This window comes from Ciconia boyciana, chromosome 6, assembly GCF_034638445.1.
Source record: "Ciconia boyciana chromosome 6, ASM3463844v1, whole genome shotgun sequence".
Lineage (NCBI taxonomy): Eukaryota > Metazoa > Chordata > Aves > Ciconiiformes > Ciconiidae > Ciconia > Ciconia boyciana.
This window is the reverse complement of record NC_132939.1, coordinates 57,515,408-57,530,275: the sequence shown is the minus strand read 5'-3', so window position 1 is coordinate 57,530,275 and position 14,868 is coordinate 57,515,408. Positions and strand designations below refer to the sequence as shown.

At 44.8% G+C, this 14,868-nt stretch overlaps 1 protein-coding gene across 4 annotated transcripts in view; it reads left to right on the top strand.

Moving 5' to 3' along the window:
• The window catches only part of BCL11B (BCL11 transcription factor B), a 90,305-nt gene that overhangs the window by 37,411 nt on the left and 38,026 nt on the right, over positions 1-14,868 (top strand). For 2 of the 4 annotated variants that reach the window (XM_072864786.1, XM_072864785.1), the window contains exon 3: positions 4,571-4,786. The exons of the other annotated variants lie outside the window; for them this stretch is intronic. In XM_072864786.1, coding sequence (XP_072720887.1) covers positions 4,571-4,786 — 216 coding nt within the window. The remainder of the gene's footprint in view (positions 1-4,570; positions 4,787-14,868) is intronic. 4 annotated transcript variants of the gene reach the window in all.

The following is a 14,868-nucleotide window of genomic DNA, read 5'->3' as shown; positions in this document are numbered from 1 at the left end:
AACAGATGTTTTTCTTTTTATTGAAAGAGAGTTTTTTAATAATGGAACTGAGCTTTAGTCTCTAACCAGAGATTAATTTTGCATCACTGGACAGGCACAGAGAGACACACAGAAGAACTTGGTTCGTGCCCTGTTAAGTGGCTTACACGTCTGCCTATGCACCTACCTGTCTGCCTGTGCACAGATACACACCCAGGCACCCACCCAGGCGAGCACAGAACACCCCCAGCGATGCACCACCTACATGGCTACGTGTGGCTGCATTTACACGTGACACGAGATGTAAAGCAAGATCTCTTAAATTAAGACCAGGTCCCCTGGTCTGAACCACGCTGAGGTGGGACATTGTGAATGCTGCTTGTGGCTCCATCTTTGTGCTTAGCTCAGGGACTTTTCTGCAGATGTGCCAGAAGAGTGTGGTATTTTACATATACCATATCATATGGCCAGTCATGCCTAGGCTCAGGAAGAGGGACAACAAAAGGATGCAATTTATGCCTTGATTGTGGCTTTTGTTGTGTTCATCTAGTCTCTTATGCTCATTTCCATCTTCTGGGGTCATGTCCAATTTACCTTATTTTCTCCTTTGCAAGTTTAAAAATAGCAGAGAGCAAAAAAATTACTCTTAGCGGTGCCTGGGAGTCAACATAACCTGTGAGCTACTGCCATGTACAGGCACTGAGTATATGCTGAGCCTGTTTAAAGCATGAGGACAAAATCCTCCTTTACCATCAGAAAGGCAGATCTTTTATTTACATGGTGACAATCCCTGTGCATGTTTCACACTCATGCTACGTGCAAAACTCCCCTTCGCATCCGTGCAGAATGAATGCAGAATATATAATCGAGATCTGCAGTGCAGGTGAGTGATTTCCCAGTGCTGACCCAAGAGGAGAACTGAGCCTTACACATCATGTCAGCGATGTCCGAGCGACACAGAGCTGCATGTGTGTGCCTGCTCACCCCAGTCGGATTGGATTTTTGCCTCTAAGATTGCAGCACAGTTCCTGCGGTCTGCTTTCCCTTAGTGCCGGTTGTGGCTGTGCCCTTTGTGGCAGTCAGGGGCTCGCAGGAGTGTTTTCTTTTTGAAACCTGTGTGCAATATGATGTGGTTGATCAGCCATAGAATTCCAGAGACTGGCTCCCCTCCCTCGCCTGGTGCTGCGTGGGTTGAGCGGAAAACTCTCAGCACCACCTTAGGATACAGTCTGCCTATCTACCTATATCTGTTTATCTTTTAATCTGTCTGTTCATTTTGTGTTTGTGCATCATCTGTAGCAGTTAAGTTGAAGAATGCTAGAGCCCCTGTCTTAATTTTCAGCTTTAAATAGAGCCTTTATGGGGAAAAATCCCACAGAAGAAGAGCTGGAGAGGTAAAACATGGGCCTGTTCCTAGCAAACACAAGCTGAGCATTTCTGAGCACCACTGTTTGTTATTCTTTCTATAGCTATGAAGAGGCATCACGTACCTAATGGTGGAGCACTCCTTTTCTCCATGGCTTTCCTTGATCCCAGTGGATACAATTTCCCTCTTCATTATTTGCCACTTGATCTGATTCTATCGGGCTGTCGTGATTTGTGACAAAGAGGCAAACCCTAACGTGACAGCAAAGAGGAGGAGGAATCACCTGGTTTGACTTTGCTTGTAGGGGCAGACTCAGCCTCCTGGTCTGGCAGTCCCATGATCTTTGTCTCTTAGTGCTGGACTCAGGCGTGGTGGTGGGACTCCCTGAAGATCTGCCAGAGTCTCTCTTTGTCCATTCTTCTTCTCCCTTACCAACCCTTCCTGACACTAGGTTAGCACTTTTTAGTTATCCTCATATATACATCAAAGGACAGAAAAAGACCTTCTGAGTGACATGTTCAGTTCCATCCCTTCACTGACAACTGGTTCATATAGTCCTTCCCATAAATTTGTAAGGCACCTTGTTAAAGCAGGTAGCTGGCTTGTCCCCAGTACCTCTGTTGGAAGGCTCTTACAGGATCCCTTTGCCCAGATGGTTAGAAACCTCCTGTTTGAAACCATAATTTCCTTTCCACACTAGAGGAGACGTATTGGATAAGAGCAGGGAGGGCCTCCCTGTACCCACTTGGTGAGCTCTTAGCATCTTCTCAGATGCCTCAGGGCTGTGCAGATTGTATCAAATTCATTGCCAATGGAAAGATGGGACCCACCAGGACTAGAGGAGAAGCTGTTGCTCTCAGGGTAGTGTTGCGTGCTAGGACCCATGCACCTCCCATTAAAACCCCATGCAGTTGTGGTTGATGGTGCGCTTGGCTGGCTTCATACAGTTCCTCTGTGTGACGAGCTCCTTCAAAACATGCAGTATGGCACCATGATGTGCAGAGGGCCAAGTGACTGCAGGACCTGTGTCCTTGGTCATGGTGGGGCCACAGACATGTCTAGGTGTAACCTGACACGTAGCTGCCCTGTGGCTCTACTTTAAATCCCGATTTCAAGCTCACAGCTTTCCCAGGAAGGATGAGTGCCCACATGGCTCAACATAGCCTATGCTAGCCTAGTTACTTCTATAATATTAGGAATATAAGATACAGTTCTTAAGTCTTTGGAGGAAATCTTTGTTACTTTTTGCTTGTTCCATGAAAAAAACTCACGTTGTTATTCATATATATTACAGTGGCAGTAGAGTGTTTCATACACACACAGAAATCCATGTCTGACACCAGTTTCCACATGCCTCATCCACAGTCCTGCCCAAAATGCAACGTAGGTACGATCTAGATAGTAGTTATCATTACCTGCTTGTGTAGTACTTCCAGGGAGATCGAACAGTTGCAAAAGCCAAGCAACTGAGCCCTCAAAATAAAAAATCCTTCCTCGTCCCATGAGCCACAGAGATTGCTTCTATTTAAAACCAGTCCTCACAAAAGAGCACAAATTTTATCCTTGATGCTTGAAGCTCAAGTATTTACACAGGGAATTTAGACTCTTCACTTGTGGTTTTGGCAAAAGCTTCACACAAATGTTTTGCACTGGTGGTCTCTTAGCCATTTAAGATAAACGACAAAATCAAATGCAGTCCTTGCAGACTGGAGCGCTGGATGCTGTGCCAAGGATGAAGTATCCCCGTTTGCCTCACATGTGTAGCTGTCAGATCAACATGCAGGCCTAGTTTCCGAATCAGGACTCTTGAGGTGGAGAGGCTCCCTTAGAAAATGTTTTTCTAGGGTTGGAAGGAGCATGGGTAAATACTTCTCCTTGCTGCCACAGTGTAAAGCTCCCTTAGAAAATGTTGCTTTTCTAGGGTTGGAGGAAGCATAGATAAATATTTCTCCTTGCTGCCATGGTGTTTGCATGTATCTGCAAGGCACACAAGCATGCACAGGCAGAATTGCCACCATTAAAAAAAAGAGAGCATTTGCCAGAAGGTACCCCACAATTAACAAACACACTTATTTCCTGATCTCAATACAGGGGGAAACTGTGGTTTCTGATCTACCACTGTGTGGTAACTGTTGGCAAATGCCAGCTTTTTAATGGCGACCACTCCACCACATATCTTCATTTAGAAACTGCCCTTGATTAGTAGCTACCCTTTATTTAATAAAGTGGCAGGCATAGTTTTAAATGAAGGGGGTGGGATTCTCGGTGGATGTAAAGTGGTGCCATTCGCTCAACTTCCCTTTAAACTCTGCTAACCCTTTAAACCAGCCAAAAATGCGGCTCCTACCTGGTTTTGCGTGCACGCGCGTGTGTGTATGTTTGTGCATATCTGTATTTGTATAGGGGTATATCGATATTTAAGACTTGTATCTTAGTTTTTCAAAGCCACGGGGCTCAGTTTGGACTAGTGCCAGGAGGAGCGAGCGTTTCCAGCGGAGCGGGAGAAAACTCTTAAATACAGCTTTTAAATGGCAGGTGATTCCTAGAGGGGTTAAAAATAAATAATACGGTTGGAGGTTACAATATCATCTTTTAGCTACCAGGAAAAAGGTTGCTCCCTTCTTCGCAGGCTCGATAGGGAAGCAGCCTGCATAATCGGGGCATGCAAAATGCACAACTGGCCGCAGCTCAAGCGGGACGGCAGCAGAGCGGCCGCCAATGCTTCCTTCTGGGAGCTCGGCTCCTGGCACCTCTCTGAAGCCATTTGAGCTCTAAGTCACCGCACTTTGTCCGGGCTGGTGTGTGGAGCCCGCTTCAGCGGCGGCTGGGCAGAAAGCCTGCCCAGTTTTGTGTCGGCTCAATGCATTAACACAGCCGTAAAACAATAATCCCCCTTTTGATTCAGTCCCTGAGCAAGTGCCGGTGGTGACGTCTGCCGCCTCCGGCTCTGCTGCGCGCCAGGGCCGGCCGTCCCCCCCGCTTCGCCCCTCTCCGTGCCCCCCGCGGGCCCCCAGCCCGGGTTCACGGGTCCCCCAGGTCTCTTCTTGCTCTTTCCCCGCCCGGAGCGAGCCCGCCAGCCTCGGCCGGACCCAGAGAGGGGTTCAGACCAAGCGTGTCGCGCGTTAGGCAGCCAGCCCCCGCCTCGCCTGTTTCCCTTGCTGATGCCTCCTCTGTCCCTTCAAACTTAGATCCGACTGACAGTTTTTTCTATTGTTTTTTCTCCAGGGCCGTCCAGGCCTGCAAACCTGCCGGGGGCTCCCATAGCTGCCTCCTCCCACCCTCACACATCCGTGATCACGTCACCTCTCCGCGCACTGGCCTCCCTCCCGCCCTGCCTTAGCCTGCCCTGCTGTGGTGCACGTGCAGTCTCAGTTGGCGGGACTCAGACTGAGATTCAGACTGAGACGTCAGGCACATTTGGATGTCATTGTCAGTTGTCAGGTAATAGAAACATTTTTTTTTTGTTGCTATCTGAAGGTCAGTAGTGCTGCCAAGTGATGTCATCTTTGCTGTGGGAGAGCTGCCTTCGCTGGGTCGCGTGGGGAAGGCAGAGAAAATGCCCTAAACCACCCCCCTCCCCTTCCTCCTTCCCCCTCCACCTTGGCGGAGGATGGGGAGCGGGAAAGGGTGTGCGACTCCCTCCATTTCCCCATCCCTCCCCTCCCGCCTGCCCACCTTCAGCTGTCACCGGCAGCCACTGCCGGGCTGTTTGTGCCACGTTGTGAACAAATGTCTGAGACTCCTCGCAGAATGTGATACCACAGTATCAAGATTTCATCTCTCTGGGCTGTTTATTTTAAGCTTAATTGGATAACATTTAACATCTGAGGTATTTTTTTTTCCCCTCCTTTTTTTCCCCTCCCTCCCCAATCATTCATATTAAAGGCTCTCCTCCACATCCATGTGCACGCAGGATGTATGTGCTCCATGCCATTTTCTCCCTTGCTTTGAGAAAATGCTCCTTGGTAACTTGCCACACATCCCTCGCCTCTCCCCTGTCAGCTTTTCTTTTCCTTTTTTCCTTTTGGATGCCTGACTTTTGTCACCACGAGGAGGGGAAAGTGATGTGGAAATGAGGGCGCACTGAGCTAGCCAAAGAGGACACGGACATATTGTCGCCAGACCCCATCATTTCAGACCCAGCGATCTCTTTGAAATCAGTGGGTGTTTCTGAGCGTGGCTCAGTTGCAAGATTGGGTCTATGGTGAACTGTGGGCTGGAGAGGTGAAAATGGGGAGGGCTTAAAAGAAAATACAGCTGTGGCAAAATCCGCAAGTGTTTATGGAGTCTCACTGTGGTGGGCCAAACCCTGCAGCCCTCATTCATGCTAACGTGCATGGAGTTTTAATAGGGAGTTCCCAGAATGATGCTGGATAAGTAATGCATGAGGACCAGAGGATTTAGAGAGACAGCAATGACTGTCAGGAGTAAAGCCTTTGGGAAATGGCTCCTCACGTCCCCCTGAATCTGGCAAAACTTTGCTGTGCTCAGCTTTTTCCTTCCACAAGCAGTGGTACCACCTGGCTGCAGTACGCTATATCTCATGAGAATGTCCCTGTACATCTCTTGTTGTAATAAAGCGAGAGAAAAAGTTTTGCAGGAAATTTAAATTTGCATCTTGGAAAGAAAATATTCTCAGCTGAGGCTGAGAGCACTCCACAGGGTCCTGTTTTGACCCTGGATGAAGCTCAGGGAGTGCGAGGAGGGCTCCTGTGCCGCCTGGGAGAGGCTCAGCCTGCACCCAGCCGCTTGTGCCGGGGTGCAGGCACTGGGCTTGCAGCAATGTGTTGCATGGTGCAGCGCGGTCACTGCATCCAGGGGATTTGGTTAGATTTCCTACCCAAGCTGTTGTACACAGCATGGGGAGAATGCTGTTTTAATCTGGCTCTGCTTCATCAGCCTCAGCAGATTGACCAACTGGCCTGATACGGGTGTAACGATGGGCTCTTCCGAATGGTGAGCGCTGGATCAGAAAGTCAGATAGCTCTCCTGCCTCCCCCCTTCCCTCCTCCCCATAACCAGTAAACCAAACTGGAACTGATCTCATGTCTTGCTGTTCTCTCTCTTCACTGGTGCAGTATGCACGCAGGTGCCCTTCGTAGGCAGGTAGTTGTAACAGTAAACTGGATGCCCTGGCTCCCTCTTGCTTCTGATGCCAGCAGCTAGTGGGGAGGGAAGCAAGTACAACTAAAAATAGAAAAGGAAGGAAGGAATAACTTATTAAAGAATGTGGGAAGGCGAGGCTTTTGTACTTTGCGTACTTTGAGTTCTCACTTTGGAGTTGTGCTCTGTGAGTTTTCAGAATTGCCTGTTTGCTGGGAGAGCGATGCCAGCTCCGTGGAGAGAGAGACCTGTTATCATGGCTTCCTGTAATTACTGCTGCAGTCTGTGGCACTTAGAGAATAGGTTATATCAAAGTGCATGCTACATGTTTATGACAGTAGTTGGTCAAGTTCTGCTTGAAAGAAACATTTTCTTCCCTTGAAAAAGGAGATTATGGCTACTTAACCCTTTCTTAGCTCCTGTAGTATTCACTCTATGTAAGCCTAGGCATGGTTTAAACCCTGTGGCAAGGGTTACGGGATCTTTCTAGTCCCTGCAATGTTTTGTGGAAATGAAAGAAAAGTGAGTTCTTTGTGTTGACTAATAATCTAGTGATGATCCCTGCATTGTGCCCTCTTTTTTAATATAGATATTTACAACAGTCACTTGCTATAGCTTTAGAGATCTGCTTGTCTCTCTGACTTGATTAGCCTTTTATTCTGTCAGCCCTGTTCTTGCTTCTGAGGAATTGTTTCCTTCTTTGAAAAAAGGCTGTCAACAGTTCCCACCTCTCCTCCTCCTTCATCATTTCTTACCTTTCCTGTTTTTCAGCATTCATTTAATTCAGGACCTGGAGTTTTTCCGTGCAGTTTTCAAACAGGCTGTGACTCTGAAGGCTTGAAGTTGCGACTACTCCCAGATCTCTGCTGGGCACTTACAAATTGGGCCATCAACAGTCCCAGCAGTTTTGTGCTGGAGAATTGAAACTTTTGGCTGCCGGTGGGATTTGGGGTACGCACGTGTGAAAACTTCATTTGGAAATCTCCAACCTAGATAAGAGCAATTGCCTGGAATGCTGAGTAGCGTTCAGTCATGTACAGGGGAAGTCATCTTGCCTCATCCAGAGCTGTTTGTGATCTTTAGAAAACGTGCTGCTGATAGCAGTTTCAATCACAGTAAATGATGCTGGGAAGTCTGCTTGGGTGTCCACTGTGTCGCTTGGCTGGTGCTGGTCATGGCTCCCTCTGTCTTTGTTCAATTCTTTGTGTTTAGGGCACCACAGGATGAGGAATTTGCAAGTAAAGGTGTATGTTTTTCCATGTGATTTAAAAAAAATATCTACCACTGGAACAATCTCTCTCTCAGTCTCTTTATTTATTTATTTTTTGCCTCAGAGGCTTCTGTCTGTTGAATTGGGTTCTCCCATTTAAATGTTTTTAGTGCCTATTTAATTAGAAGTTGGAATAGAGTCATGAAATTCACAGGGTTGTGTAGCTTGGATCTAAAATATAAATGGGCAAAGCATTCATTTTGCTTTACCCCTTGCCAGATTAGGGTGCTTTTTTGAGCCTGCTTTTTATTTCATTTCAATGAATTGCAACTGCTCAGAGTAACTGTAAAATACACACAGGTTTTTTTTGCATAACAGAGACATGCAAATGGTTGTTGAGAGACGTAATTATATAAGGAAAAGTATATGCCCGTATGCATGCACACATACACTGCGATGCTTTTTGTGGGGCTATTTTTTCACAATACATCTTCATAAGGCTCTTTTTATGATGCTGATTTATTAATATTGTACATTAAGGCTTAAATTGTCAAAGCTGCCTAAGAGATTTGGATGCCCATTTCCCATTAAAGTTAACGAGAAATGAGCTTTGAAAATCGCAGCACAAAAGTGCATGGCACTTTACAGTGCGCTCTGCAAAGAAAAAAGTCCCTGCCCTGAAGATCCTACAGTGCAAAAGCCCCAGAAATGGAATTATAATCGGCATGAGACAAAGGGGATTGTAATGGCACAGATAATAATTTATCCCCTACGCCTGCATTCAGATATATACCTGATCCAAAATCTTTGGACCTGGGCCCATGAGTGAGGGTTTTATATACCTCCATAAAGATAATTAAATCTCTCCAATACACATATATTCAGCTAACCAGTGAAACTGCTTCCTTCCCCCATGTAGGCTGATGGAAGGAGGTGGAAAGCAATTACGATACTTAGTTGCATATATAAAAACAGCAAGTGGGCATGGACAGCAGTGATTAATGGATAGGGCTGTGAAGTTTAAGGTCTAAAATAGAGGAAGGCATGGGGCCATAGCTCAGAAGAGTGGAACGAGCTCCTGTTAATTCAAAGAATCAGCTGTATTAGTCATTAGGATATCCTGAAAATCACAGTCATCTTGGAGGGTTAATATCAATTTACTTGGCTACTGAAATTTTACTTACTGCATCATTTAACTAGTCTGGTGTTTTCTTGGCAAAGGTTAAGGTGACAGTAAAGATAAAAGAAGTACCTGTAAGTAAATAAGAGGTTTTCAAAGAATACTTTTCCCTCCTTCAATTATATCACCGTATTCATTTTTTGTTGGGTTTATAACTGGAGTCAGCCAATAAGAAGAGCTAGATTAGACCACCCTGCTGTAAAAAGCTTGATGCAATTAATACAGTCTGTCTAGAAAGCAGTATTATTTCAAAAAGTTTTCTGTTAATGATATGGTATGCGCTCGGCACATTTCTTACTAGAACAAGAAGCAAGCTTTTGTTCGCTCCAGACTGGGTTTTATTAACACAGGAGGATCAATGGAAAACAAAACAGTAATCAGAGCAGAGAATGCAAACTCATCCAGCAAAAACCTCCTAACTCATCAAGTCCCAGGATGATGGTTGATACTCTACTCTTCATTTTTTGTTGAGTGGAATCTAAAAAAAACCCAAAAGTCCACTAAAACTTGATTTCTGATCAGCACTGGGTGCTTTTTCGAGAGGAGAAAGTTGGGTATATGTGTCTGAGGGCAAACAAAGATCTATAGTTTCTTGGAGACCCTTTGTAAATGTATCTTTTAATTTTGCTGCATAAAGAAGAGGTTTGCATAAAGTACTGGCTAACATTCAGGAGAGATGTCCCTATTAGTCATGGTTACATGTATTTACTTATTTTAGTGAAATATTTAATGCATGCTATAGTAGAATTGACTTTGTGGACAGTATTACAGAGTGCAGGGATGTGTGAGAGATGTATATACTAAAAAAGGTAATGCATCAGTCTGAGTGTATGCATCCATCTTTTCATCTATCTATCAATCTGTGTGTTCATCCATCTATCCAAGTATTAAATTCATATGTGACCTGTCTGTCTATGCAGCTCTCTGTCTCACCAGATATTAAAATCAGATCCAAACTCAAAATAGATGGATCTAATCACAAACTGATTTTTTGACTGAATGGTGTGTTTGTCAAGAGGCAGCAAAGAGACCTTAAGATGGCAAAGAGGCGGCTAAAATTAGGGTGCTGCATAGGGCAGCAGCGCTGGCAATTTGTGCGTGGCTGAGGCTTTGTTCTAGGCAGACGCCTGATCGCTATAACTTTGTAAGTCCTAATTATGTCAAGTTAAGAACCAGCAGGAGCAATAGCGATATTTAAAGGTGCTTTAAAGTGGATGCCTGCCATTTCCAGACATCCCAGGAAAAAAGAAAAGCCCTTAATTGCAGTATTAATGGGTGGAACTGAATCTGGTAGTCTCGGGACAAAAGGGTTCAAGGCAACGTTGCCTGCAGTAAAGACAATGGCTCCAACATTGAGAGAGTTAACTCGATCGCATACCACTATGCTGAACCCGAGAGTCTGAACTCTTCAAACGCTCCAAATGGAGAGCTAAATCAAAGAATCCTGTTTCAAATCCATCCAAGATGTTGCTGTTTTTCTCCTCTGACAGGAGAAGCATTTGGAAGTGCAGTTTCTTTCTTTTTTTATAGCTGTCTTAAAAAGGAGTTTGGATGTTTAGCACAGCTGGTGCTCATTACATTATGCACTATCAATAAAATAGCATGTGTAATTAATTTTTAATGCAGTGCTGTATGCAGCGCTTTAAAGCAGTTACTGTATGGGGAGAGCCGACACCGGTCACTGACATCAGAAATATTGAAATAGAGGGCTAGATTTTGCATTTTTAAAGGGTGTATGTGCGAGTGGGGGAAGGGTAATTCCCAGCCAGCAATTCTCTGGCCACAATCAAATTTAAAAATATAGGAACAAGATGGATGAAGGTGATTTTATAATTTGCTTATTGGAATGAACGAATTTATTTCCTTTTAGAGTTTGCTGAGTGATGGCTGGGTTAGGAGTAGGTGACTTCAGAGTATAGGTAAGCACCAGGGGACCGCATAGCAACTGATCCATCTTTGTTAAAGTGCAAACAGGCTTTGGTGGTATCAGGTGGGAGATGAGGCAGAAGGGGAGGTTACAAGAAAGCAAAGGAAGGATATTTCTCTTCTATCTCATTGAGCAGGTTTTTTTTTACAGGGCTACTTTCTTGTGCCTTGTTGTTCCCATTAGTAATACATCCACTTTTTTCCCCTTGATTCAGTAAATATTTGGGAGCATCAGTAGTTTGGAAGGGAGAGAGTAGCTTGGTTACAAAGAGGCACCAGTGATGGCAAGTTGCCGGCTGCCCTGACAGAAGACCCAAACAAATTACAGTCTTTTCTTGGCGTTTGTGCACTACTTTCCAGAAGACACCAGCGTAAATAAAGACTGCTTTAATGGGGCGCAGTAGGCAAGGTTTGGGCACCGTCATAGCTTTTGGCAGCTGTTACATCCTGAAACACCTTGGTTGTCCGAAGGAGGAGCAGACCTATTTTTGACGTTGTAGCATGGTGCATGTTCGTATTCAGCAAAGGGGCAGGAATCGCTTTCGCGTTTCAGCAGCAGGGTAGCCACCAGGGATGGTTTGCAGGATAGGACCAGCCTCTCCCTGCTGCCACCTCCTTCCCACCCTTTTCAGGGAGTTGAATGCCTCTTGGTGAACACTTCCTAAAAAGAGAAGAAACCAACTGCAGGAAGAGAAGGAAGGAAGCAATCACCTTCAAAGCGACAAAATTAGGGGTAGTGTTGCTTGTCAGGTGCCTTGCCTTTTGGTTGGGCAACGCACCAGCTTTCTAAGAGCTGATTTTTTTTTTATACACATGCACGAAGCATAAGTGTTTGCAATTATTCTTTCTTTCTCTCAGTAAATTGCCATTCATTTGTACATAGCATATGCTAAACAGTTCACTTGTACAGCCTCACCTGGCATATTCAGGATGGAGTTTTCTCCTGCCCCTTCAGCGGTAGTTTTTTGTCATCACTTTTCTTCTCGCTTTCTGTCAGATATGTGCGGATGTGTTTGTATGTCTGAGCCAGGAAGTGAATTGGGCTGTTCAGTTTGTGAGAACAGAGATAAATCTCTTGTGCACAAATATAATGCTGAGCATCAAAGGAAGTGGGGCGAGCCTTGGGGTATGGTGTAGGTAGTTGCGATGAGAACTGCTCTTTAGTTCACAAGCCAGAGTGGGAAAGGTGGAGGCAACAGCGAGGCGTTGTACATTTTGTAGTGAAATAGCTTTAATTTTTAAAAATTTTTTTTAAAGGGATTGGATCACATATTCTTGGAGTGGCTCAGGTTTAGGCCGGAGAACTGCCAAAAAAATTACCCCATGTCCCTCCAGAGCTGCTTAATTCAGAGGACCTGGGTTCTTTTTTCTTTTCGGAGTGCTTCATAAAAACAGATGAAAGGAAGAGTTCTGTGCTCAGATGGGACGCTTTATGTTCAGAAGGGGATTTGAGTCAAAGAAGCCATGCTGATGCACCTCGCATGTGCCCCACTGGGTTCCCGTGTGCTGCATGTTGGTCCTTCTTTCTGCTGAGCAATAAACAGTTGAGCAACTGTTAGCAACATACGTTTTTATGCTGTTTGCTTTCTTTTGGATAGGCTTTTTCCAAGCGTTTTTGCAGTGCATACAGAAATCTGGTAGGCTAGAGTATAGTACGTGCCTTTGCTATCTTTATTTCCCTCTTGTTTTTGTCTTAATCAAACCATTTCTATGGGTCCCTGTTCGAGCTAACACAACTTGCCATAGCACAAGCTGGGGAAGCCAGGTTCAATGAGTCAGTAAAATGTGCACTTGGAAAGAGACAGGCAAAAATCCCACATAGTGGGGGCTTACATTTTTTATGAATTCAGCTGTAAGAGTCAGAGGTCCTGGGACTTCTGGAATGAGGTTAATGCAAGCACTGAGCAAGGCAGTGGGGAGACGTAGGCACTGGAATCACGCCATGAAACAGTACTTTCTAAATTATTGTCTTTGCTATTAATACAAGGAATCTCTGGTTAGAGAGAGGCCAGTTTGCATAACATACCTGCAGCTTTTATGCTTATTTAAACGTCACTTGGCTATTTGGAGCCAATTGTAAATGTATTATTTTCAGTCTGTCCCCTGGCAATGTGAGGGGAGCATCCTATCCTTTCTGTGTGTCAGACTGTCTCCTTACATGTCCTGTATTGACCTAGATTACTTCACATGAGGCCCAGATCTAAACCTGATCCTTACGTCTCTTGCATAGCTGCGTGACAAGTGTGGTGCTTCCAGGGCACGCTGTACCATGCCTGCAGTCCACTGAGGGATGGGTTAGGGACTGCCTAGGGATGCTTAGCTGAGCATCTTTCTACAAAGTGTTTTCTGACTTCAGTGGCGTTGTACTGTTATGCCAGCTGTGAACATGGTCTATGGAATTCAGAGATGTGCAGAGATTTAAGTAAGAATCAGAGTATTGTTGGGAAGTACGTACCATTTAAAACTATCCATGGCATTCAGGGTGAAAACCAAAAATTCATGGAACATAGTAAGACCTCAACATGGCCCTTTGCCTGTGGGAACTATTTTTTCATTTTGCATCTTCTAACAGAGATTTGGGTTATTTTCTCCTCTTCTCTGCTTGAACAGGGAGAGAGTAAGTTCATTTATTATGGCACAGACAGGCTTATAATGCAAAGTCTGTCCAAAAATTAGGTCTGAGTGTTTACGGACTGATTAATCCAAATCCTTTATAAAAATGTGTGAACTGTTGATTAAACTCAGAATAGGATCATTGTGGTTTTGCCTACGATGAGGACAAGATTAGTGAGTAACTTTACCTTTCTGCAAAACCTTATAAAATATAGTAAAAAAAAGACGCTCTTTCTCTACTTTTTCTGTGTTCTCCTTAAACTGAACTAATACCTCCACTGTAAAGTCAAGGTAGAATCTTAAAAACTCTGTAGCCTACTGAAGCCAAACCCTTCACTATCATTATCAATAGATATGTAGAACAGTTGTACAAAATCTTGTGAAATTGCTGTAAACTCCCTCCCAATTTCCTTTGTACTTTCTCTGCACATTTTCCACGAGGAGCGGTTTGAAAGCTGCAGTGGTGCTAGCCCCTGCCTCCACCACCACTGTCAATGTTCCTTAGTGCAGTTGAGCACACTCATAAATGTCTGAGCTCCTCCCATAGTTAGAGGCTTCTAGCCAGCAAATCTTTTCTTATGCTCTCCCTGTTTCGAGGAAAAAACTAAAAACTGGTGGTCAGGGTTTGAGGTGCGCACCCGAGGTTTAGTTTTAATTCTGTGGCCTGATATCATCCAGAGCTGTAAGGGAGAATGAGGGTGCGTGGGAGACAGTACCATCACTGCCTTAAATAATTTGCTCCTTGCCCTTTCCTGTTAAGTTTGCCAGGCCGTGTCTTGTGATTATAAGCTGGGATTTCTTCAATTTGTTTTCTCCTTAATAGGTAAAGATGAGTGAATGCTGTTTCTCACTTTCTCCTCACTCTTTCTTCGCAGATGTCTTTACTCTCTGGGGCCAGCTGGGACTGCTGGAGAGGTATTACCCAGGGGGTTGCGTTGCCCCAGGTTTAGATTTGCCCCCTCCATGGCAGCACGGGGCTGTATTGCATATAGCTCCCTCCCAGCAAGTCCCAGTGAGTCACCATCCCACTTGTTGGGCTATCTGATGGGAACAGGCTGCTCTGCGTGTGGCCACCCTGGCCATGGAGCTTCTCCCCATCCACACCTTTCCCTTCCCCTGCTCTGCCCCAAACTCCCATACTTCTTTCTTTTTTTAATATATAATTTCAACTTTGCCATCAGGTAGATCCTTCATTCATTGCTGTCCCTGCCAGTGGTCCGTGCAGTAATAATTACAGCATTTTTTTCTAAAAATCAAGTCCAAAGTGAATTTGCTTTTTTTGTGTGGTTTTTTTTTTAACTTTACTTTTTTTTTAAATGGAAAGGACTGCTGAAAGTAAACACAGCTTGCAACGTGCAGACTTATTGGGCCAGCATGAATTTCCTTAATAAGCTGGGGTATGCGACTGTGCGCGCGCGCGCGCGTGTGGTTTTTTTTCCCTTAAACCTTGGAATAAGAGTGCTGTCTCTTTAAATCCTAACTCAAACTTTA